Source organism: Bubalus bubalis, chromosome 18, assembly GCF_019923935.1.
Source record: "Bubalus bubalis isolate 160015118507 breed Murrah chromosome 18, NDDB_SH_1, whole genome shotgun sequence".
Lineage (NCBI taxonomy): Eukaryota > Metazoa > Chordata > Mammalia > Artiodactyla > Bovidae > Bubalus > Bubalus bubalis.
Window position 1 is genome coordinate 52,869,648 of NC_059174.1, and position 25,188 is coordinate 52,894,835.

The 25,188-nt window shown below is 55.6% G+C and overlaps 3 protein-coding genes across 9 annotated transcripts in view; 1 reads left to right on the plus strand and 2 right to left on the minus strand.

Moving 5' to 3' along the window:
- Window positions 1-5,303, minus strand: part of SYMPK (symplekin scaffold protein) — a 33,299-nt gene extending 27,996 nt beyond the window's left edge. Inside the window, exons 1-4 of one of the 7 annotated variants that reach the window (XM_006067483.4) lie at window positions 5,129-5,302; window positions 1,379-1,535; window positions 1,123-1,285; window positions 931-996 (exon numbers count right to left, since the gene is read on the minus strand). In XM_006067483.4, the coding sequence (XP_006067545.3) occupies window positions 931-996; window positions 1,123-1,227 (171 nt within the window). In that variant the 5' untranslated portion in view covers window positions 1,228-1,285; window positions 1,379-1,535; window positions 5,129-5,302. Of the gene's footprint in view, window positions 1-930; window positions 997-1,122; window positions 1,298-1,378; window positions 1,636-4,476; window positions 4,631-5,128 lie in introns of those variants that run through there. The other 6 variants (XM_006067484.4, XM_006067482.4, XM_044930768.2 and 3 more) reach the window with 6 other exon arrangements.
- Window positions 5,304-6,012: 709 nt separating this feature from the next.
- On the plus strand, window positions 6,013-12,024 carry FOXA3 (forkhead box A3). The gene is made up of 2 exons (XM_025269352.2): window positions 6,013-6,249; window positions 11,038-12,024. Exons 1-2 carry the CDS (start codon window positions 6,181-6,183, stop codon window positions 12,022-12,024), a joined length of 1,056 nt encoding a protein of 351 aa, XP_025125137.1. The 5' UTR covers window positions 6,013-6,180.
- A 529-nt stretch (window positions 12,025-12,553) lies between these two features.
- IRF2BP1 (interferon regulatory factor 2 binding protein 1) lies at window positions 12,554-24,182 on the minus strand. Its single transcript, XM_025269350.3, has one exon. The coding sequence runs from the start codon at window positions 22,266-22,268 to the stop codon at window positions 20,514-20,516; it is 1,755 nt and encodes a 584-aa protein (XP_025125135.1). The 5' UTR covers window positions 22,269-24,182; the 3' UTR covers window positions 12,554-20,513.
- Window positions 24,183-25,188: the final 1,006 nt, after the last annotated feature.

Genomic DNA, 25,188 nt, shown 5'->3' on the forward strand with positions numbered 1-25,188 from the left:
CTCCTTCTGTTTCTACTCCCCATTCAACTGCCACAATTCAGCAGGCATTTTATCCCAGTGAGAGCCCACTTCCTGAGGCCCTTGTGTAATACCTGCCAGGCTCTTTGGAATAAGCCCTTCCCAAAGACACTCTCACAGAAGCTCAGTGCCCACGAGCCAAGGCACTATTGGTGAACAGCCCTGACAACCACCCCACGAGGGAGGCCCTGTCAGAACCCCACTCACTGCTGAGGTGGCGTTGGCTACCCAAGGCCATGTGCAGAGCAAGCAGAGCTGGGGTCCCCTGAACTCCATCTGCCTCCTGTTCTGAACCACACTCAGCACCCCCTAATTCCCCATCCTCTTTTGCTTCTGTAAGAGCTATTCTGCCCTCTGCTCAAGACACTATCCCTGTCTCCCTTGGCCTGGTTCTCTCCTTCTCCTCCAGGTCTCAGCTCAGACATCCCTCTTCTAGGAAGCCCTCCTTAACTGCCCGCCATTAGGCTGGGTCAGAAGCCTCCTCTGGGTTCCACACACCCCCAGGCGCCTCCATCTCAGCCCTGCCCACTCTGGGTCCCCACTGTTGGGTCACCTGTAGGTCTTCCCCACTGGACAGGACTCTGGTGGAGAAGAAACTTGAGGATCAAGAGCATAGCATTTGGAGTCTGAATCCAGCATTCAGGTCCTAATTCTGTCAGGTCCTAGCAGAGTGACCTTGGGCTAATTTAAGCTCTGAGACTCTACTTCTTTCTCTGTAAAACAGAGAAGAAATTACCCTGCCTCAGAGAGCTTTTGTGAGAATTAAACGATGGTGTGGCCGAGCAGCGCTGCGTGCCGTATCCCAAGTGCTTGGACGTGAATGCTAGCGTTAGTACCAGTGCCCTCTTTTCTGAGGCTCCCATCCCGGCTCCTCTCGTCCTGCTTAGCCCAGCGTCACCCTCTTCCCCTCACCTGTTTGAGCACTGTGATCTTTGAGTCGTTGGTGATCAGTGCTGCCTGGTTCAAGAGATCTACCACCTGGAAGGAGGGTGAAAGGCAGGTCAGGCCAGCTCCTACAGCACTCCTGAGATCTTCCAGCTAGGGGCGGATCACCCCTGAGAGGGCCTGGGCCTCCCCACTCCACACCTCTCTCTCCGTACTCACTCTCTCTGATGTGGTCATGCCATCAATGCCCGGCCCCTCCTCTTGAGTGAAGAACTGTGATGCCACGCTCCGGCGTGTGACGCTGTCCCCACTGCTGGCTGCCATGGCTGCGGCCCGGTACCCGCTGGAGAGGATGGAGCAAGCTCGGCCGTTACTCCACTATCTGTGAAGGGCTCTGTATTTGTGGGGTTGTAATCTGGGGGAGACTGATGTCTTCTGGCTAAGAGGCTGTACCCCGTGGAGAACCAAGCCTCACCTCCAGTACTTTTCAGAGAGCAGGCTGACCACAAACACCTGCTGGAGGACTGAACAGATGCACGCAGAGCAGCCGCCTCTCTCTGGTCTCAGTGCCCCTCGTCTCTTGAGCTGGGTCCTCCACACAGTAGGTAAGTACTCAATACATCAGAGAAGACCTAATCAAATAAATTATACTTCTGCCATTTTCTGGAATATTATGACATTGTGTTTCAAAAGAAGTGGGGGATATTTCTGGACATCTCTCCCAAAGTCACACTGGCAAAAATCAAGAAATAAGAAGGATATCAATTACAGCACCATTCCTAATAGCAAAAAACTGCTGTCAACCTGAGTCTTCTAAAATAGGGAGACGGGCTGCAGAACTGTGATACATCCACAAAATAAAATAGTACGCAACTGTAAAAAGGAATGGGGCAAATCTCTCTGCTGATAAACAGTGGGCTCCAGCACATATTAAATTAAAAACAAGCAAAGTGAAGGCAATGTTTACTGTATGTTCCCTTTTCACAAAAGAAAGGAAAAATATACGTATTTGTTAAAAACATCAAAAACGAGTGGAAGGAAAAACCAAAAAGTAGGAAAGGGAGGAAATAGGAAAAAAAAAGGATGGGTCTCAAAGAATTATCATCATGAAAAGATGACAGTGAGAGTCTGCTGCCTCACAGAGGAAGGTATACGATTCAACTGAGTTTTGTCAAGTTTGTGTGTGTGTACACAGAATGACCTGAGGCAAGAAACAGCTGGGGCTCAGCTGTCTCTTCTGTAAAGCAGGGATGGCAACAGTGGTGATCTTCCAGAACTATTCTGAGGATTAGATGAATTAACAGACATAGTAAACATAAGTATAGCTATTTTCACGTGCAGGGAAAGAGATCTGAAGGCTATTGCATAAACTGTTAATAATTTGAGGAGGTGAAAAAGATGCATCTTTTGAAAGAATCATAATATACCGTACACAGCAGTTTATACTCAACAGGTATCTGCTGAATGAATGACTGTCCAACAGCCTCCTTCCTAGCCTCCCTGCTGCCTGTCACCCCCACATCTTGCTTCGAGTCAAAGCCAAGTAAGTCCTCACCAAGGCCGGGCAGACCTTACATGATCTGGCTCTGCTGTCTCTGCTCTTTCTCTTGGCTCTTTCTGCTCCAGTCACTCTGCCCTCCTCGTCATCGCACCAACATACCCCTTCCTCTAAGCCTCTGTGCTTCTCTTCCTGCTACCTGGATTACTCCTCCCTTCAGATACTGCCACAGCTCCCTTCCTCCTCATCTCCTTCAGGTCTCAGCTCAGATATCCCAGCAGCGAGGTCTTCTCTGACCATCTGATTTCAAATTTCCATTTACTCTCCCTCACCATCTGTGTCGCCTTGTTTTTCTCCATGGCGTGGATATAAACACACTACATATTTATAAGCTCCACGAGGGAAGAGGTGTGTGTGTTCACTTTATCCCCAGCATGGAACAGCGCTTGGCAGCAAGTGAAGAAGGAGCAGAAGTGAAGTCACTCAGTTGTGTCCAACTCTTTGCGACCCCATGGACCAGGTTCCTCCATCCATGGGATTTTCCAGGCAAGAATACTGGAATGGGTTGCCATTTCCTTCTTCAGAGATCTTCCCGACCCAGGGATTGAACCCAGGTCTCCAGCATTGTAGGCAGACACTTTACCGTCTGAGCCACCAGGGAACTCATCTAGTAAGCATTCAATAAAAATCTGCTGAGTGTGACTTCCCTGGTGGTCCACGGTTAAGACTCTGAACTTCCAATGCAGGGGACACAGGTTTGATCCCTGGTAGGAAAATAAGATCGTACATGCCACACAGTGTGACCAAAAGATTAAAAAAAAAATCTTTTGAGTAAATGTCAAAGGGCTTCAACAATCACTGGGCTTAGTATCCCTCAGTATCCCTTAGTATGCCCTTTGGCTCTGGGAATGCTTGAAAAATAACAGCTAAATATTTATTGAACATTTAATATGTCCTGGGCACAATTCTCACACAGTAACTTATTTAAACCTCACAACACCCTGTAGCCCATCAAGCGCCTCTGTCCAGGGGATTTCCCAGGCAAGAATCCTAGAGTGGGTTGCCATTTCCTCCTCCAGGGGATCTTCCCAACCCAGGGATTAAACCCGAGTTTCCTGCACTGCAGGCACACTCTTTGCCACCGAGCCCCAAGGGAAGCCCCAGTTCTCATGTTACAGATGTGGATGTTTGAAGTCCAAGGACGTAAAATCACTTGATCAAAGGCTCACAACGTGTAAGATGCAGACTCAGCAGCCTGGCTGCAGAACCTAGCCTTCTCAGTACCACGCTGGACTGCCTCTCTAAAAAGAACTGCTTCCCCTGCCCCCCCGGCTCTGTTCATGCAAATTAAAGGTCATGGCCACCCAACAATTCAGTATACTGCTGTTTCCCAGAACACAATGAACGCTTTCATGATGAACTTTTCTTCTCTTTTCATGAGAATACACTGAGTCACCCAAACTTTTTACTTGGTGTCCTTCCTCTTCCACTTTTTTTTTTAAATGTATATCCGTATGCCCTGTGGTGTTCCGTTGTGGCTCAGCTGGTAAAGAGTCCACCTGCAACGCGGGAGACCTGGGTTCGATCCCTGGGTTAGGAAGATCCCCTGGAGAAGGGAAAGGCTACCCACTCCAGTATTCTGGTCTGGAGAATTCCATGGACTGTCGCAAAGAGTCGGACACAACTAAGCGACTTTCACTTTCAAGTATTTCCTTTACTTTTGTCAAAAGGAAGCATATGATAAACACTGTTTTTCCATTTTGCTTTTCCCTTAATATATGCTGCAGTCCATTCTTTGTCTCTGGTTCCTTTTTTACCCCCTTCCCTCATTCCTTTTTACAATTCCATGATATTTTATTTTCTGAAGGCTATCCGTTTTTTTCCTGCCAGTCTCCCTACTAAAGAACATCTGGGGCTGTCTTGCAGTCTTTTGCCATCACCAATAATCATCGTTTCCCCTTCCGTCTCGCTGTGCTCCTTATAGAGTCCTGCCGCCCCACTCCCACCTGGAGTACGACGACTGCCCTTACATTCACAGAGTGGCCCCCTGAGAATCTTTCATTGATTCAACGAACCTTAACTGGAGTTTTCAGCGCGATTCCGCAGTGCTGGGAACACAGCGGAGACCGACACACATCCAGTCGCTACCCACCGTGTGGCTCATGGTCACAGACAGGACTAACAAGCCACACAAATAAAGGTTCAATAACAAGTGAGACCCCCCCCAGTGGCATGAAGGAAAGGAACAGCGACCTATGAGATCGTCCAACAGGCGGATTTCGGGACGGAGGGCGGGAAAGGAGGGCTTCGCAGAGGAAGTGACGTTGGTGCCAAGATCCGAAAGATGAATGGGAGTCAGCCAGGCGGAATGAGTAAAAGGATGTTGCAGACAGAGGGGTCGGCATGTGCAAAAAGCCTGAGGCGGGAAAGCGTATGGCGAGTTTGAGGAAATCGAAAGGCCAGTGCAGCTGCGCGAAAAGAGGGACCAGCAAATTGGCAGAGCTGAGGCCGGGGAGCGCGGACGCGCCTTGGCGGCCACGTTGGAACTTTGCCCTGAGGGTACTGGGGAGCCACGGAAGGGTCCAAAAGCTGGGAAGAAACTGGGGTCCCGAGCGTCACTGCTCCCTTCTCCTCTCAGTGTCCTCACTGGCCCCGACAGCGCCCCTACCCTTTCAGAGTCCTTCCTCCCTTCGTCCCTGGCCCCCACGCTGCTCGCCCCCCGCTCACCGCGGCTCCGGCTTCCGTCCCCCTCGCGCCCCCTCAACAGCGCCTCTTCACAGACGCCGCCGCCATCTTCCGCTCGCCGCCGTGACACTACGCAATCACTGCACTCGGCGGGTCGCTGGGAAATGGAGTCCACTCTGTACCAGCGCCTCCGCCCCTGCCGCGCGAGCGGCCTTCCGCCCTCCCCCTCTGCGAAGCCCGGGCAGCCCTTCATTTCCGTCTTTCGGGCGCCATGCCTCTTGGGAAATGTAGTCCTGTGACCGGGGGGGGGGGACCGGAAGGGGGCTGGAGGCTTCTGGGAAATGGAGTTCACGAAGACTCTGGTTCCCTGGACGGCTGATGTTAGATTGAACAGAGTCGGATAGGCGAAGCTCCTAGGTCTTGCGGGTTATCTGCAGTCTCAGCGGGATATGAGCAGAGGCCCCGATCCCCTCCACCTTTTGTCCTGGCCATTTACACAATCTGGAGCACTTCCAGTTATCAGACGCTCAGTCTTCCAGTCCGTCCAAAGGGAAATGTGGTTTCGAGGGTCTCCTACCGGTCCTTATAGTAATAGTAACACAACGGGACCTCTGGAGACCACTCGGCTCTGAGCCCCCTTTCCACTCCAACAAGTCTTGCTGGCTGTTCGCCTGCTCCAGTTGAGATGATGAAAACCCTAAGTAGAAGGGACCTAGAGTTCTGCCCTCGAGGCTTTTAGAATGAGCAATTGTTTCCCAGTTATAGCTCCCTCACTCTTCAGCCGTCCCCAGCTCTCTCGTCCCCGGGCTGCGGATCCCGGCGCCTGAGGTCTCTCTCCTCGCAATCCCGCAGGGGGCGCCCCAATCCGGGCGCACCGCCCTCGGGGAGGCGGGAGGGGAGCCTAGGGCGGGCGAGGGCGGGGGTGTCCCGGCTATAAAGCGTGGCCGCCTCCCGCGGCGCCCGGGACGACTGGGACCCTGGGCGGTCGGACGGACGGGCGCGGGTCGGAACTCGGGCAGTGCCGGCCGAGAGATCCGAAACTCTCGGTTCTCCCCGGGCCGGAGAGGGGGTGGGTGGGGGCGCAGGCCCGGGGGATGCTGGGCTCGGTGAAGATGGAGGCCCACGACCTGGCCGAGTGGAGCTACTACCCGGAGGCGGGCGAGGTGTGTCCTCGGGGATGGCGGAGCGGGAATTGGCGGGGGGGGGGGGGGGGGGGGGGGGCGGGGGGGGGGGCGGGCAGGAATCAGGGTGCGGGGTTAAATGGGGGTAAGGACCTGGGTGTGGACTCAAACGGTGGCCCCAAATAGACCTGGGAGCGGGGGAACTGGACACACGGAGACCAGGTGTAAGGAGTCAGAGACGGGGGACAATGCATGGGAGCGCGGTTTAGGCAGACTTGTCGGAGTGAGGGCTTAAATGGGAGTAAGGAAGATTCTGCCAAGGGTCAAGTCATAGCTCATACGTGAGGGCTGAGTGTCAGGGACCCAAAGTAAAAGGAATTAAAATGAATAAACCAAAGATAGGAAATCAGAGCTGAGGGATTAGGCAACGGAGTTCAAAATTAGGGGGAAATATAGTGAATGAGAGATGGGAGAGGGAGGTCACCATTAAGAGAAGTCTGAGCTGAGAGCTCAGGGTTAGAATTTAGTGTTAAAGATGGGGGTCTGAGGTAGATGTAAGAATTGGGGTTCTGGGATAAGGATTGGGGTTGAGTTCTATTTTAAAGTTAGAAATAGGGGTAGGTGCTCAAGGATAAGAGATGAAGGTGGTCAGAGATGAAGCTTGGTTTGGGGAGTGTGAAATAACAGGTGATTTAAGAGCTGGGGCTCAGATAGATAAGGGGCCAGATGCAGTCAGAGTCGGGATCCTGAGAGCAGGGGGTAGGGGCAACAGCATTGGCAGCAGAGGGGGTCAGTCTCCACCTAGCAGGTCCCTACTATTGACCCTCACCCCTCCCAGCTGAACTTCAAGGGTCTAAGTGTTACTAGAGAAACCCTCAGCAGGGATTCTCCTTGCTGGAGTCTGGAGAGTTTCAGATTTCGCCCACCCCCGACCCACCCCACCTTCCACTGATCTCCACAAACTGCTAATGTACTCACCAGTCCCATCTCGGACAGGACAAGACTTCCCTGGAATAGGGGGCAGAGAACAATAATTCGCTTGCCCTAGCTGATGGAAAGTCCTCCCCCAGGTCTAACTTGCATTCCTGTTGCTGCAAGGACTCCGTCTTAACCTGCTTACTCTCTAGTCAACATTATGAAGTGGAGGGGGGACAGGGTCCTAGCCAGAAGGTTATGGGGGTCTGGATACTTGGGTTTCTAACCTGTATGGGGACTGTGGGCCTGAGGTGGGATGTGGGACTGCAAGGGTTGAGTTCTCCAAAGACACTAAAATCTGGGGTTTACATGGGCCCCAGCGTGCCTGAGTTCTGGGTCTGGGGTTTGAAGCTGTAGGGTGGGACTCCTGGATACCCAGGCCTGCGAGGCTTGGCAAGGTGCCCAGGAGGGGCCAGTCCTGGGGCTGTGGAGGTGTGAGGTGCACGTGGGGTGGGGCAGGGAAGGGGTTGGGAGCATTGAGAGGTGGAGGCAATGTCGGTTCTAGGGTGGGGAAGGCAGAGACCAGGTTGGTGGTAGAGGCTCCCAGGTGGTAGGAGAATCTCAGCTGAACGCCTTGCATAGTTCAGATCCTGGGGGTGTGCTCTAAGGATACCAGCTACAAATCAGTGTTTTGGAGGTGTATCTTAAAAAGTAAATTGTGGGGCTCTAGGCTGAAGGAGTCATTATTCGGGGCACAGCCTGAAGCTTAGGGGACAAGGTGTGTGGAAATTGTCTCTGAAATTGAGGGACAGTCTAGAGATAGTCAGCATTTGGGGGCATATTTTGGAAGAGATGACATGTAGGGGGCTGGAAATGGACATACTGTGTGAGGGTCTCCTCAACCTTCCCATCAACAAAACCACCTCCTCCACCTGGGTCAGAACAATGAGAGGAGAAACTTCTGCACTCACTCAGCAACTGAGCACTGGGGGGAACCCCACACTGCTTCTTGCCCACCACACCCTTCTGCTGGGGTGATGGCACCCCCCTCCACCAGGCTGACTCTTTGTCTGGAGGGAAATTGGAAAGTTATAGTCCTCAGGCATCCCCCCCAGACCCCCGGTTCTCACAAATCAGCTGGTCCAACTGCTCCCCCTCCCCCCATTTTCTAGATGGAGAATCTAAACCCTCTCGGAGTGTAGGGGCCACCTGAGGTCCTAGGCTGGGACCAGGATCAGAAACTAGCTTCTGGCTTCACACCGCCTCCCTGCGCTCCCTGTCACACCCTCCTCCAGAGACAATAAGGAAATGAAAGGGGAGAAATTCCAGCCTCCTGGGGTGGGGGTGCAGGTCCCCTCAGGGCTTTCCCCCCAGTCTCAGCCCCGCCCTCGTAGGGGAGATCCGGTTCAGACCCGGACACTGGGGGTTCATCCCAGCCCCGGGGCGTGTGAAAGCTGACGGTGGATTAGGGCAGCTGGAGGCTTGAGGTCAGACCTCAAGGAGGACTTCCGTGTGGGTGGGGAGCCAGAAAAGAATGGCTCTGGGGTCCCAGTCTGTCTTCCTCTGTGATACAAGAGTCTGACTGAGCTGGAGAAGCATCAGGAGTCATAGAGGGATTCAGGAACTCTCTGTGGATCCCCCTGAGTTCCGACACCTCCCCTCTCTCTGAAGGACCCTCTTCCCTTACTTTTGGTGAGGGACCAGAGCCAGCCAACCATAGGGGAGACCAGTGCATGGGGGAGGGGAATAGCTGTGGTTCCAATTTCAATGTGAGACTTCTAGAGAGACGGTGGTGCCCAGGGAAGGGGCAGAAAGATGCAAAGATGTACTGAAGGAGGAAGAAAGAGAGGGGTGGGTGGGAAAGGAGCGGGGTAATCAGATAGAGAGTTCCAAGGACTGGAGAAAGAGGTGTGAGAGAGATGGGCAGGGGCAGAGGAAGAGAGAGATGGGGGCTGTGAGTGTCTTTTTGTGCGAAAAGAAAGGCAGAGGAGGGAGAGAAAGAGATGGAGGAGAGAGAGACAGAGATAAAGGGAGAGAGCGTGGGGGCAGGGGGAGAGACAGAGGAGGGAGGGAAGAGAGGGAAGGAGTGTAGAGGTACCGAGACAGGGAAGGAGATGAACAGACACATATAATGCCAACAGGGAGAGTCAAAGAGACATAAGAAGAAAGAGCTACCTGGATAGACACGCGAAAAAAGACAAGGGAGAGTTTCTCTACTGGAATGCAGACCTGGGGTTGGTTATCACCTGTCTCTGGCTCCCTGAGTGATCCTGGCAGTTCCTTTTTCTCTCTGGGCCTTGGTCTGTGCAGACACTTAAGTGACGGGGCGGGGAGCGGGGGTGAGATGGGGCACACCGACTCAGTGGTGGTTCCCATCAGAGCTAGAGCAGCACCCCCAGTGCCATGAGACCCACCCCGCCCCCCGGCGCAGGAAGCAGGACAGACAGATGGAATATTGCCAGAGAATGAATGGAAGGCTGGATGAAATGCTCACAGAATGAGAAGTCCCCATCCACCACGCTTTGTACTTTCCTTACTTATCTTGTTCACTTTCTGCTAGACTGACAGCTCCCTGAGAGCAGGCGTTTCCGAGTCTTGGTCACTGCTTTTATAGCTGGATCCAGAACACCCGTGTGGAGCCAGACTGCCTGGATTCAGGATCCCAGTTCTTCTCCTTCCTTGCTGTGTGACTCCTGGACAATCTCTCTGGGGCCTCAGCTTGCTCAGCTGAAAAATGGGTGTCATGATAGCACTTCCCCCCTAGTGTGGTCACAAGGATGAGAGCAGAACTTTCCTGGGAAGTGCCTGGAGTAGTGCCTGGCACACAGTAGGTGGTCAGTTGAATATTTGAGAGACGAGATAGTTACTTACAAAGACATAGCAATGTCTACCTTATTTCACTGAGCTAAGATGCATGTTTTCCCCCCATTTCAACCTTTCTGAAAATGGAATGGGTTTTACAGTCAGTGGTGTCTGGAGATTATAACTGACAATGTTTTTTTCCATTCTTATTGACACTTAAAATACTACTGAAGCTTAGATTTGATGACATTTAATAAACAGATGATGTATATTAGGTGGAAATATGTGATTTCTGATTTTCAGGTGCTTTGACTTATAAAGCTATAATTTTATAACCTAAAAGATGGATAGAAAGTACATACGTAGATTCCATTATTAGATAAATCAGCATTTCTCAATTTTTTTTTCTTTTTGGTCTCAGGACCTCGTCACACTCTTAAAATTATTGAGGACCCCAAACAGTTTTTATTGATCAGGGTTATATTGGTTGTTACCACATTCAAAGTGAAAACTGAGACATTTTAAAAATAGGCATTCATTCATTTAAAAATAGCAACAATGTGTTAGTGTAAGCAGTGTGTATTTTTATTAAAATAACTGTATTTCAGAACATCGAAGGAGAGGAGGGGCACAGTGACATTTTTGCCTGTCTCTTTAGTGTCTGGTTCAGTAGAAGCCAGCTCGATTTTCCTAGCTGCTCCTACCTTTGGTCTGTTGCAATATTCCATGTCATGTGGACGCTGGAAAACTCCACTGTAAGCTTGTGAGAGTAACCAAGTGAAAAAGGTTAGTCATATCTTGGCATTATACGAAAATGGTTTGACCTCGCTGGTCCCCCAAAAAGAGTCTCAGACAACTCCCCAGGGTCTCCTGGACCACACTTTGAGAACCACTTAAAGCCTGTGCACTCCAGGACATGAGATGTGGGAGATGGGGAGAGGGGTGCGTGAAGAGGGGGCAGAGAGAGACTTGAAGAGACAACCATTTACAGAAGCAGGTAAAGATGGAAGAGCAAGAGGCACAGACAGAGGGACCCAGAATGGGTCCAGCCACGCTTTGCTTACCAACAGAGTAGAGACTCACCACTTGCCATCTCTCCTTCTCTCCCTGTAGGTCTATTCTCCAGTGACCCCAGTACCCACCATGGCCCCCCTCAACTCCTACATGACCCTGAACCCGCTGAGCTCTCCCTACCCCCCAGGGGGGCTGCCTGCCTCTCCGCTGCCCACTGGACCCCTGGCGCCCCCAGCCCCCACAGCGCCCCTGGCGCCCACCTTCCCAGGCCTGGGTGCCAGCACTGGTGGAGGTAGCAGCTCAGGGTACGGGGGCCCGGGCCCGGGGCTGGTCCACGGGAAGGAGATGCCGAAAGGGTACCGGCGGCCCCTGGCCCACGCCAAGCCGCCCTACTCCTACATCTCGCTCATCACCATGGCCATCCAGCAGGCGCCGGGCAAGATGCTTACCCTGAGCGAGATCTACCAGTGGATCATGGACCTCTTCCCGTACTATCGCGAGAACCAGCAGCGCTGGCAGAACTCCATCCGCCACTCGCTGTCTTTCAACGACTGCTTCGTCAAGGTGGCGCGCTCCCCGGACAAGCCGGGCAAGGGTTCCTACTGGGCTCTGCACCCCAGCTCAGGTAACATGTTTGAGAACGGCTGCTACCTACGCCGCCAGAAGCGCTTCAAGCTGGAGGAGAAGGTGAAGAAAGGGGGCGGCGGGAGCTCGGCCTCCAGGAACAGTGCGGGGTCGGCCTCCGCGGCTGCCGCCCCTGCCGCCACTGTGGCCTCCACGCCGCAGCCGCAGCCCCCGCCCCCTGATCCGGAGGCCCAGGGTGGGGACGAGGTGGGGGCTCTGGACTGTGGCTCGCCCGCTGCTCCCTCCACACCCTACTTCACTGGCCTGGAGCTCCCAGGGGAGCTAAAGCTGGATGCGCCCTACAACTTCAATCACCCTTTCTCCATCAACAACCTGATGTCGGAACAGTCGCCAGCACCCCCCAAGCTGGACGTGGGATTTGGGGGCTACGGGGCAGAGGGTGGGGAGCCTGGGGTCTACTACCAGGGCCTCTATTCCCGCTCTCTGCTTAACGCATCCTAGCAGGGGTGGGGTGGGAGCGTGCTGGGTGGGATATGGCTGTACCTCATACCATCGGGCTCTTGGGGCCTGACCTTCCCCGGAGACACCTTGCTCGCCCAGTCTGTCAACATCTTGGTTGGTCTACTGCTCACCGTGGTGACTGCCATCACTGTGGGCATCGTGTTGATCCACTGAGTACTGATAGCTGCCACTGACATCGTGGTAGGCCCACTGAGTACTGTGAAGACTGCCATACTGATTGATGTGATGAGGTTGACCTGTTGGGTCTTCAGATGGCCACCCTCTGGGATGACTTCTTGGTTGGCCCCTTGGGTGCTGTGATGCCCAGCCTCTTGGCTGAGCCTCTGGATGTGATGGTGGCACCGTTTTGGTTATGTCTTTGGCCCATTGGGTGCTACGATGGCCACCATATTGATGGTCTGCCATCACCCATGTACCGCTGTGCAACATAATGGCCACCACAGCCCCGGTGTTGGCCATGTCATCCCTGTCTCTGGTGTGAGCTGAGTGAGAGGTAGAGATGAGGATACTCCTTGTTTGTTGTTGTTGTTGTTTTTTCCTGGAGCCCATTCTCCCTCTGATCCAGGAGAAACCAAAAAGGACTGGTTAGGGTGTGGAGGATTTCTACTAAAGTCTGGTTCTTGCCGGGGAAGGGGGATACTGGCTGTGTTTGACCATTAAAGGCACCATTTCTGCCTCTTATTGAATGTATCTTTTCCTTAGCCAGTGGGCCCTTCGAGGCTGAAACAACTGAATTGCTGTGTCCTGTCCCCTCTCCTTCCTGCCCCCAAGAGCCGTTTGCCTCTGGGGGAAGGGCTGGGGGAGGCATCGACCTGACCTTTGGCTCTTTGCTGTCCCTGACCCCAAGGACAGTTTGCTCACAGATAGCAGCCCCCGCAGCCGTGGGGCTGGGGCAGCAGGCGGAGGTGGCTCTGAAGTGACCAAGGCCATCTCCCCACCCCCACTCTCTCGACACATGCCTCTAGCACTGAGGTTTAGAGAGCCCTGGGACCACTCAATTTTTGGTTAAGCTGGAGGGGAGGAGGAGGAGGAGGAGGGACAAATGAGGTGCCAACTGAAGGAGACTGTGTGTGTGTGTGTGTAAACGCGTGTGCACGTTTGTGCGCCTGTGCTTCTGTGGGTCATAGGGTATCGCTACAGCCATTGAGGTCCCCGTGGTCTGCTGTGGGTGTTACCTATGGCTTGTATCCCTTAATTGTGTTAGTTTCTATGTCCGTCCTCTGTGTGCTTACTGTAGATGTCTCAGGATACCAGACTGCTGTGCGTCTGCCTTGTTTTGTGTGTGTGTGGTTCTCTGACACACCTATCCCTGGGACCCTCTGGGTCTCACACTGTTGGATGTGTGTGTCTGTACGTCCCTTTGTCTACTTGCCTGCTGCCTCAAGGAGTCTGCCTGTGCCTACTTCGGTGGTGTGGGTCATTGTGTGTTTCATGTGTATTTCTGTGAGTCAGCATCTGTCTGTATGTCTTCTAAAAAGTTATGTCTCTGTGACTTATGCCTGGCTTTGCCACCTCCCTGTCACTGCTGTGGCTGTGTGTGAGTGTATATTGGCTGGCTCTAGTGTGTCTGTGTCTCTTTCACATGCAGGTGTGGGGAAAAGGAGCTGACTCTTCCTTTGGGCGCTGGGGGCCTCTGGGTTTGGGGTCTAGGGGCTTCTATTCATCTAGGTCTCTGCCTAGGCCCTGAGTCTGGTATCTGTGGCTCCGATGTCCCTGAGGGCATGGCTCTCTGAGAAACATAGGTGTGTTTTTCACGGCCCTTATTTCACAGGGTGGAAACTGAGGCCCAGAATGGGAAAGGCCGGGGCCAAGGTCATGCCGCCAGGCTGGCTGGAGCAGGTGTCTTTTCCTTAGTTTGTATTTGCCTTTCATGGCTGTTGGCTCTGTAGCCACTCATTCATTTAGTCAGTCCATTCAAAGACCAAAAGCTGTTTCTTTACGTGTGTGTGTGTGTGTGTGTGTATGAGAAAGTGACAGAGAGACAGACGGAGGACAGAAGGGAGAGGGATGTTTCTTCCACTTCCTGTGTGTCCATCTGTCTGTCCCCTAGTGTCATCTATGTCCCTACTTGTCTCTGTGTCTTAATCTCTGTCCTTTGGTTTGTGGGCAGCTCGCACATCCTCTGTGCATCTGTCTCTCGAATGTTCTGCCTTGCTCTCTCTCTCTCTCATCCTCTCCATTCCTCTGAGTCTGTCCCTCCCTCCCTGTCTGAATGCTCCCTCCTTCCCTTGGGGCTCTAAGTCTTCCCCTCTTGGGGTCTGCCTCCCTCCACTCCCTTGGTTCTCCGGCCTCTCTCCTCCTCCTTTGGCCTCCCTCTCCCGGCTCCCTGAGTTTCCGCCTCTACCTGCCACCTCTCGGGCCAGGCCCTCTATTTCTGTCACCATGCCCGCCCCGCCGGCTGCGTGTCACCCCCCCGCCCCCTGCCGCGCTGGCTCCCCGTCAGCCGTCCCACCAGCCTCGCTGTCCTGGGCAGGCTGGGGAATTCCTCCTGGTTCCTGGAAAAAACAACTGGTGCCGAGAGAAAGGCCCTCAGTCTCCCCGGGTGCCCGCCCCCCTCCCTCGGGCCTGGGGGTCTCTCCCGGAGTCGGCCGGCCTGAGGCAGGAAGCCCTGCGGTTTCTGGCTTCTCCCAGGCGGCCTCCGGATCTGGCCCCCGCCCCCCGGCCAACAGCCCAAATATTATTCCGCAGGAGGAGTCGGTGGCGGCCGGAGGAGGCCCAGGCTGAAAGAGGCTTTCAGGGCGGCCAGGCCTGGGGCTTCCTGTCCCCAGGCTCAGGCCTCAGGCCGCCCCAGTGGGGACCTCAGGTGGCCGGAGGGGCGGGTGTTGTTGTAGGGTCCTGGGGGGGAGGGTGGGGCCGTCCGTCAGGGTGTCTGGTGGCCACTGGCTCGGCCGGCGTGGGCAGGTGTGACCCCCACCCCAGGGACAGCCGGCGGGCGGCCAGCATGGAAAAGTACCACGGTCACACATGGGACGCACGGACAGACATGAAGACGCTGGGGGTCAGGGACGGAGGGACAGCACGGGGACACGGAGAAGCCTGGGCTGGGACAGACGGACCTGGGCACGGCTCGTGGCTTTGGGTGACGTGGTCCAAGGGAGGAGCCCGTGGGTGGGGAAACAGAGGGCAAGGCAGGGTCCCTGCTGTGAGCAGAGAGCCACCTGCCTCAGAAAACGTGAGACGATGATGGCGAAGAAGAAGAGAAACGAAACGATAACAACAGTTACTCAGGCGCACCACGTGTCTAGCATCGTGGAAGCACCTGACAGTGGAGCCAGTCCTTCCCACCACCCATTTTATTACTGGGAAAACTGAGGCATGAAGAAGTAACTTGTCCAAGGTCACACAGGTGGTGAGTGGGGAGCTAGAACTTGAACCCGGGCCCAGAGCTGGGGCCCTAAATCAGGGCGCTGTTCTAGAGGGGTAAGAGCAGCACAGCGGGGCCCTGGGGTCCCAAGCCCTCCCCCATGCTCAGCCCCACTCACACCCCGCAACCAGAGGCCGAGGGGGCACCCCAGAAGCCAGCAGTCCGGGAGTCAATGTCAGTGTGTACCTTGGTGTCAGCGTGTCACTGTCATGGCGTCTGCAGGCCTCCGTGTTACTCCGTGATCTGTGTGGTCAGTGTGTGAGCGAGTGCTGCGTGCGTCCGTGTGTCTCGGCATCAGGGTCTTGTTGCTGGGTTTCCGTGGGTGTTTGTGTCGCGGTGTCTGCATGTGTGTCCCTGTGCTGCTGTCGTCTGCAGTGTGTCTGCCTGTGTTCCCGGTCTCTGTGTTTTGTCGCCATGTCTCTGAGCTCACTGTGTTTGCCCACTGCTGTGTCCTGGTGCCTGTCACCATGTCTATTACAGCGTGTCTCTGTCACTGGCTTCTGTGGGTCTGTTTATGTCTCGGACGCTCTGGGTCTGCCTATATCTGTCCCTGTGTGTCACTGTGTCTGTCCCCCTATGTGTCACCATCTACCCAGGTGTCCCATGGGTTTTACTCACCACCCAGGCCACAGGTGGGCGTGTCAGGCCCACTGGTGCCCAGAGCTGCAGCCCAGCCCATCCCACCCTCGCCCTGCCATGGGCCAGGCTGGGCGCCTGTTTGCAATGCCTGCCCCAGGTAAACACCAAGATCCGGAACACAAAGGCCACCTCCCTCATCTCCGCTCCCTGCCCCTTAGCCTGCCCTGGACTGGGCTGGCCCAGAGCCCCACAGGCGGTGCCCCTAAACTGTAGATGTGCCCTGACCCTTCCCCCACCCACGGTCCCCCACCTTCCCAAGCCCCCAGCCTTGGCCTTTGCCTGCCTGCTTCTCTTTGTCGCTCCCTGGCTGTCTGCTGGCCTCTCTGCTTCTTTCTGTCCCTACTTCCTCTCACCTGCATTTCTCTGTGGTTCATTCTCTGGAATGACCCTTGTCTTCATTCTGTCCCATCTACCTTGGACTTTTTTTCTGTCTTTTCTCAGGGAAATCTGATCTCCTTTCCTATCTGTCTCTGATTGAGCCCTCCGACTCTCTCTGGCACCTGGATTTTAACTTGGGGCCACAATCTGCCAGCCTCTTCCTATTTCTCTCGAACCTTGTAAGTCCCTCTCACCCGGAACCGCTCAGTCTTGGTCACTGTCTCTGAGGCCCCAGACCCCACAGGAGCAAACCTCTGCTCTACCAGGGTCCTTAGGGGGGTACTGTGTGGCCCCTAGCCTCCCACCCCAGCTCACTGGTAGATATATATATATATATAAAGGTATATGTACATATTATTTATATCTGTACCCAGGGGCAGGAGGGGCAGACACTGGAGCCTTTGTGTAGCCGCTGCCCGCTGCCTGCCCGCCCGCCACTCCTCTCTCTTCGTCCCTGCGCCCGCCCGCCCTTACTCCCCCCGCACAGAAAGCTTCCTGTGGGGCCTGCCAGCTTCCTCTGCCTGAGGTGTGAGTGGGCATGCCACAGGGCAAGGCGGGCAGGGGGGACTGGGGGATTTTTCCAGCTCCTAGGAAGGTTTCCGGGTGGGGAGGCCTCTGGAAGGAATGGGACTTCTCAGCTGGGCTGCTGTCTGTCTGTCTGTGTCTGCCTGTCTGCTGTCCCTGGGCGTCCTGGGTCCTTAACCTGGCTTCTCCCTGGGAGTTTGTCCATCCAGCTCATGTCATTCTGACTCTTTTCTCTGTCAATCTGCCTCTTATTCCCTCCTGCACACACTGTCACTGGGCGTCTATACTAGGCCCTCTGTTGAGCCCTGGACACAGAGCTGAACAGGATGCTGTCCATCTCAGCTGATTCCTTGCTTTTTCGGTCCCATTCGTTTCATCTCTTCTCTCAGGGCTTGAAACCCTCTACTTGTTCCCATTAAAAGAAAATCCAAAGTCCTTCCTGTGAACCACAGGACCCTCCATGTGCCCCTACGATCCCGCTGACCTCAGTTGTATGTCTCTCCCTGTTGCCAGAGCTGCACTGACTGCCTGGCTGCTTCTGGAGCGAACCATGCAGGTGCCCACCTCAGGGCCTTTGCACATGCTATTCTCCCAGAGTGTTCCTGGCTTTCTCCCTCATCTCCTTTAGTTTTTAGTGTCATCTTAGAAAGCCCTGCCTCCCTTTTTAAAATACCAATCTCTGGCACTTCCCTGGAGGTCCAGTGGTTAGGACTCTGCACCTCCACCACAGGGGGCATGAGTTCGATTCCTGATCGGGAGCTGAGATCCACAATTTATGGGTCAGTATCTCCCACCTGAACGTCAGCTGCATGAGAACAGAGATGGCATTCTGTTCCCTGCTGTATCCCCAGCACCTACAGCAGGGCTGGTCACACAGTGGGTGCTGAATAAACATTTCTTGAAGGAAAGAAATCCATTAATCTATCCATCCTTTAAACAGCCAGCGCTGGGCAAGACTGGGGATTCGGTGGGACTGAGACAGCCTTGATTCTGCCCTTATGGGGCTTGCAGTGCAGTTCTATTAAGATGTAGAATGCTCAGGGCTCGGATAGGGGAGCAGGAACCCAGAAATAGCACCTAACACAGACTGAGGGTCAAGGAGGGCTTCCTGGAGGACATGTCAGCAGAGTTAAGACCTGGAAGGTGAGGACTGAGCCAGGTCTTAATATAGGGACCAAGTGACTGACAGACCCAGCCCTGCCCTTCTTATGTATTAACTCTTTAGTTCAAACCTGTACCTTTTCCTGATTTCACAGCCTCCCCCCTCCCTCTCTCCTCTTTATCATCCTCTTTTTGACTCTCTCTTCTCTCTCCTTTCTCTATTGTTGGCATTTCCTCAGTGTATCTCAGCCTCTCTTAACCAGTTGGGATATTTCTCCTTTCTGAATGTTTGTCTCTGTTTCTACATCTCCCTCATCTCTGAGGGTCTTTCATTGATCTCTCCTTTTTTCTCTCTCGGTCTCTATCTTCTCTCAACGAGTCAGTCTCTACAGCTCCTTCATCACCTCTGTGGCCTCCATCTTTCCCTCAGTCTCTCTCTGTGTCCCTGTCTCTCTTTCATGAAGCCCCTTCATCCACTCACTGATCCCCAAATCACTCCAGAGCCTCTTGGCTCTGGCCCCACCCTGGCCCTGAATGAAGAGGGGCTGATCCAGCCCCCCACACCCACACAGTTCAGGCTGTCTGCTCTGTTAATAGTTAACCCAACCTCTATCTAGAATACACACTGGCCAGGCTGGGGGTGACTCCCCTGCCCCCCACCCACCCACCAGCTGTTCTTAAAGGACCAGGTGTCCTCCACAGGTCTTTAGCCTCCGGGGGCATAGTGCCCTGGCGTCTGAAGTCCTCTTAACTCAGGATGGGGGCAGGGGGAGCTACTCAATACTTGGGTCTGCAGAGCTGGGTCAGGGGAGGCCACAAGATTGCCCAGGAAGGGTGCTCAGGCTTGGAGCTCCATCCAGCGTCTCCCTTGCCCCACACTTATCGCCTTGGTGTATTTAATCAGGGGTGGTTTTCCCAGCCCTGCCCAGAGCCCAGGCTGGCAGTGCCAGGGGTGACAGAACACCTGAGACCTGGTGGCTGGGGGGAGGGAGGGGACCCCCCAGACCAAGAACTGAGGGTGCTGCAGCTACGGAGGACCAGGCCCCAGGGTCCCTAATATTTGGGAGCTGGGACTTGTGGGTGGGACACCTGGGTAACCAACATGGGTCTGGACGTTAAGGCCTTCCAGAGTTGGGTGATATAACAGCTGGGTTCCTGACACCTGGGGCAATCTAGGGCCTCACAGCCGTCTGACAGTCACTCCCCATCTCTCTGGCCACCTGCTGGCCTTTGCACCCCGCTTTCCCCCTTCCCGGAATCTCCACGTCAGGGTCGCGCGAGGGGCGGGGGGTGGGGTGGGGAAGGCCGCTGGGGTGGGGGCTGGGCTCTTGGGGCCGCCCCCTCCCCTTAACCCCTGCTTTGCTGCAGCCCGCTCAGGCCCCGCCCCCTGACGCCAGCGAGCAGGAAGTCCTGGTTAATAATCAGCCGGCCGGGACAGGTGCGGGACAAGGCCGCACACATCAGAGGTGACCGCGGGGGGAGTGCCTTCCACCCGGCCAGTCACGGTGTCTCAGGGAGGCCGCCCTTGAGGCTGATCTCGAGATGGGCGCGCAGTTCAGGGCACCAGCAGGCGAGCAGCACTCACCGTCTTCCCAGGGACCCTGTTTAGTGCACTTCAGGAGGTAAATGTCCTCGCGCAGTTCCCCCTAGCAATCTGGCCTAATTTTCTCCCTACCCAGCAAGAACTCACAGCTGGTCCCTTCTGGGAAGCCTCTTTCCACCCCCCCTCGGGGGCACTGTGTCCTCTACCTTCCGGGGATGGGCCAGACGGGAAACCTAATTCCCGAGCTTGGCTGTGGCTACCATGCAAGAGCCATCCCCTTCCCCCGCCCCGCTCCCCGCGTAAGCCTTAGTTCTGGCATCTGGAAAACGGGCTGATGACTAGAAGGCTCGGCCAGCCTTTGTGAAAACAGCCGGTGAGCCCACCTGAGTGAAGGGCGCCACCTGGAGGTTACAACGCGACGTCCTCTCCCTTGCAGGTTCAGTTTAGTCCCAAAGGGGGCGCAGCATCGCACACAACTAAGGGACCAAGAAGGAAAAAACCCATCTTTCGGTTTATTGAAGGAGGAAAAGGGGGTAAGATGGGGGGGGGGGGGGGGGGGGGCAATAAAATGCTTTTGCTTCATTTATAAAGAGCGAGATTTCAGGAGGCCCCTTCTCAAGGAGGAGGGGGCCACCTCTCCCTCAACTACAAGCAGCAGCAAAGCCAAGCCAAGGAGGGGAGAGGGAAACCAGAGGGGTCAGGGGACCCCAAACACCCCCTCGGACAGAAGCTTTCTCCCCCCACCCTCAATGCATCTACCCCAAGGGACCCATCTGGGATAAGGAAGTGGGTATGTACACAGGTGAGGGAGGCACAGGCCTGGGTAGGGGAGGGAATAATTTATCCGCAGCAGCGGTGGGTGGCAAGGGGTGGAGGGGGGCGGGGGTGGATGGGCAGTAGACTGGTGGCAGTGGTGGCCTAGGGGTCCCGTTCTTTCTTAACCTTGATGTCTCCAGCAAGGATGGTGGCGATCTCTCCCTGCATGAAGGCCCAGGGGACAGAGGAGCCCACTAGCGGGCACTTGTCTCCGCTGGGGCAGTATACCTCTCCAGCAGGGCCCTGAGCCTTGATGAACTCGCGGGAGCAGGGAAAACAAAACTTATGTCCGGGCACTGAGGGGCACTGGACGAAGTGGGTGTCTTCCAGACGCTCCCGGCAGAGAGTGCAGCACAGGGGGGCCCCAGGGGTCGCCCCGGCGCCACTACCACCCCCGCTAACAGCTTCCGCCCCTGCTGTGGGGCTCACTTCTGCCTCACCGTTGCGGGCCACTAGACGATGCTGGGCTGGAGGCGGGGCCGTGGAGGAGGCGGCGGGGCTGGCACCCCCGGCGCGCACAGGGCCCCCACTCCCGGCAGGGTCCTTGGGGGAGTGGCCCAGGGCCTCCGCCACGTTCTTCAGAGCGGCAATGGGGGAGGGCACACCAGGGGTATCAGCGGAGAATGGGCCGCCGGGTGCCACCCAGTGCCGCTGCTGCTGCTCCTCTGTGGTCATCTTCCCAGCTGCCTCGCCCTCGGGCTCAGGGGAGGCCTTGCGACGGCGTGGAGTGGGAGCCAGATTCCGGGATGGGGCTCGTGGGGGAGGGCCGCAGAGGGCTGCAGGGGCCGGCTCTGGATACTGCTGGGGCAGGGCCTCCGCGGGAGCTGGCTCGCGGAAGCTGCGGACCCCATCCGTTAGCAGCTCCCCCAGCTGGCGCCATTCCCCAGAGCCGTGCCGGCGTTCATATTCGAGGTACTTGAAGCCTGATGAGGCCAGCGCCTTGCCCGGCTCGCGCAGAGCATCATGAAACATCTGGCGAGCGACGGCCAGGACTCCCGCGTACACGTTGCCAGAACCACAGGGGTATTCGGTGAAGAGCTTCAGCTCGAACTCGTAGCCTGGCGGGCGGGCAGTAGCATCGAAGGCGAACACGCGTCCCACCAGCCCATGATCCTTCTTGAAACGGACATTGAAAGGGGCGCAGGCGGACAGCGCCAGCAGTTGTTCCCGGACGGCTTTGGGGCGCCCGTGCCATTCCTCTGCCCGGCCCCTCATGGCCTCGTTCAGTTCTGCAAGACAGTCCGCATTCCTCTGTTGCTTCTCCTTCTCGAAATCGGAGCCGAAAGCTGGACGGGCAGGACTCAAGCCGGGTGCCAGCGTCAGGCCTCGGCTTCCCAGGCCAGACACTGCAGCTGCTAGCAGCCCGGGGGGCACCAAGCCGGGCATGGAGCCAAGCAGGGCCCTTCGCGCCCCCTCCGCCACAGCCTCTTCACGGCCCAGCCCATTGGCCAGGCGGGACCCCAGGGTGTACTCCAGGGCGGGCGAGGGCAGGGGGAGGCGGCCCGACGATGTGGCCCTGTCATAGCGGTCCTGGCCGGAGACAGCGCCGCCTGTCCCCGACGGCTGGGGCTGAGCCTGTGGAGGCGGCAACTGAGGGCCCTGTGCGGCGGCGGCAGCCAGGTCCTTAGTGGCCGGGTGCTTGAGGGCCGGGGGCCCCGGCGAACGGCCCTCGGGGAGCACGTGGCTGCGCTTGAGCTGGCGGGCGGCATCAATGAGCAGCTCGATGCGATCCGCGCCCTCGAAGTTCACGCATCCGCGGCACACGGCTTCACTGAAGTCCCACACCATGGCCCACGGCATCTTGGGCAGGTCGCACAGGTAGCACCACTGGCGGCGGGACGCCTGCACGGACGCCATAGCCCCCGCACGCGCCCGTTCGGGCTCTCGCCTTCCACCCGCCGCCGCCGCCGCCGCCGTTCGATCCGCGCCGCCGCCGTTTGATTCGCGTCCCCGGGACCGCGCGAGCCACGGCCAGGCCTTTCGCTCGGCCTCCCCGCGGATCCAGGCCCGGCCCCCCTTCCCCGCCCCCTGGGCCCTAAGCCTTTTTCCTCACTCCCGCCTCCTCGAGAAGACTGGCAGAGGCACGTCGGCGCCCCCGCCGGGTCCAGGCTCCAGGCCGCGGCGCACAGCTCGGGCCCCGCGATGGGCCGCGGGCGCCGCCGCCTCGGGCTCCCGCCTCTCCCGCCGCCGCCGCCGCCGCCTCTTTCTGCCCCAGAGGCCGCTTCGCAGGGAAAGTTACATAACGCACCGGCAAAGCCTTCTGGGAAACGTAGTCCCGCCGGGCCCTGTTCTTAAAGGGGACCGCAGGCTGCAGGATGGTTGGGGCTCGCCGCCTCTCCGTGGCGCAACCGTGATTACTCCTCGCCGCGGGGCAGGGAGTTTGGTCGTGCCAAGCAGCTGGAGACAAAGGTTGGGGGCGGGGATGTGATACGAATGGTGAGAGCCACCGGGGATTCAGAAATTGCGGGAGGTGGACAGGCATCCGGTTTCTTACTCCGACTTGCTGTGCAACTTTAGGCAAGTCTTGCCTTCTCTGAAATTCAGTTCCCCGCCCTTCAAAAGGTGGGCCGGCTACCGGTTACTGAAGGCAGCAGCTCGTGGGACGGGGGCGGAGGGGCCTTAACTGGAAGGTTTCAGGGTAGGGGGGACAGGAAGCTGGCGACTCAAGTGTTGGGTAGGGCTGTCCACTTGGCACTTCGTCTTGCCCAGCTCTTGGATATCAGACTCTTAAGTGGGGCAAGCGGAGAGGAGAGGACTGAAGGTCTCCGCGTCAGTTGCTTTATCTGCCAAAGGGAGTGGTCGAACGCCCCTAACTGTTCCAGTTCCGCCGGCGCGCTCTGGTCTCCAAAGGGTTACACCGTCAGTTTCTGCGCACCCCGCCGAACTTCACTACAATTCCCGAAATGCTCCGCGGGGTGGACAAACCGACGCACTTCCGCCGCCTGAGAGGTTGATCGAGGCCTTCTTGATTCCCGCTGTCTGTCCACAACCCACCCCCCACCTCAATTTCTGGGGTTTCTGAGCGCCGGGTTGAGAGGAGCTCTCGACCTCTACGGCTCACTAATTTGGAAGGAGAAAATGAGGCCAGATAGCAAGAGTTGGAGGTGGGGCATAGTTTCTGGGGAGCGCAAGAACCAGACCTCGTTTTTCCAACCTTGAGTGCTTACTACCTGATAGGCAAAAGCAGGCTTTTGGGACCCTCGTGCTTCCCGGCGAAGGAACGCTGCAGGGCATGCTTGGAGAAGGGGCGTGTGGAGGAGAGACAGGTTTCCAGATTCTAACCGACATCAGCCTCTTTTCTCTAGGCCTGGGTCTGTTGTTCAGTCGTTAAGCCTTGTTTGACTCTGGCTACCCCATGGATTGTAGGCCGCCAGGCTACTCGAAGAAGTAGGCACGAAGACTGGAGTGGGTTGCCATTTCCTTCTCCAGGGAACCTTCCTGACCCAGACAGGCATCGAACCTACATCTCCTTCATTGGCAGGCAGATTTCCTTACCACTGAGCCACCAGGGAAGCCACCGGGTCTCGTTTGTGCTCCAAGTATCTTAATGACTTGCCAGGGTTGCATTCATTAGCAGTTTTCAAACTAATCAGGGAGCGCCTGCTTCCCCTCCCCTTCATCCCGTTGCAGCCATAGCAGGTCTGTTTCTGTTACCCAGACTTCAGTCTCAGCTGCACAATTTTGTTTACCACTGTTATCATTAACATTTTTCTTGAAGTTAACTCCTATGAAAAAAGGCTATTTACTTCTGCCTTATCCTAAGCGGTATGTGCATAATTACAGGTTTTAAGTACTAGGTTCATTTTTACAAAATAAAACTACGTGCATATAGAGCCATTAAAAAGGCCATCTATGTATCATGTAAAATCATCTTTGGGTTATTCTTTAGTAAAGATTAAAGAGAGTGGGATTCAAGAGTTCCAGCCAGACCGGTGAACTGCATTGGGCCCTGACAAATTTAGGGCAAGCTTCTAAACCTTCTCAGGAGAAAATGGAGACTCCTGCTTTTCATTGGGTACCTTCAGGTTAAAATGCACATTCATATTAATGCTGAACATGGAGCCTGGCATAGAAAAGGAGCACCATAAATGAAAGTTGTTTTTAAGCTCCTGTTACTTCAAAGACAACCTGTGGTGGGCAATGCTGAGGACACTGACTCAGATAGCTCAGGCCTTGCCCTGACAAGGCTCACCTGGAGGCAGACATTGAATTTAAATGTACTCAAATGATTATTTAACTCCCTTTCTTTTATAACTGCTGGGGGAGAAAGGAGGTGTGAGGAAAGGCTTTCCTTGAGGGGGTGATATTTGAGCTGTGACCTGAAGGATGAATAGGATGTAGTTGTAGCCGGTAAAGACAGCTAAATCTTTATGCCCATATTACAGATGAGGACAATAAAGGCCTGTAGTTACACAGCTGGCTGGGCAGCACCAGGGCTTGAACCAGGTCTGAGTCCAGGGTGATGGCTATTACCTACTTAGCTACCAGGTTCTGCAGCCAGTCTGGGAGTAGAAAAGAGAACCAGCTCCTCGACTTCATTAAACTATAGGGGAAGCAGGCTTTAAATAGATAAAGGTATGTGTTCATTTAGGGACCACAGAATGCCGAGGGAAAATCTAAGCAGCAGACCCATCCTAGCCCAGAAAAAGGAATCCAAGATGTCCTCCTAGAGGTCACATTTAGCAGGGGGTGTCTGAAGGATGAAAAAATAGGGTAAGATTTCAACACAGGACTTGATGGCTTTAAGGGAAAAAAAAAGTCTAGAAAACTACCAGCC

What these genes read in the sequence shown, in the direction of transcription:
- IRF2BP1 (XM_025269350.3), bottom strand. Translation starts at nt 22,268, where the DNA reads ATGGCGTCCGTGCAGGCGTCCCGCCGCCAGTGGTGCTACCTGTGCGAC.
- FOXA3 (XM_025269352.2), top strand. Translation starts at nt 6,181, where the DNA reads ATGCTGGGCTCGGTGAAGATGGAGGCCCACGACCTGGCCGAGTGGAGC. An exon ending in ACTACCCGGAGGCGGGCGAG is followed by an intron (nt 6,250 to 11,037) that starts GTGTGTCCTCGG and finishes CTCTCCCTGTAG; the next exon opens with GTCTATTCTCCAGTGACCCC.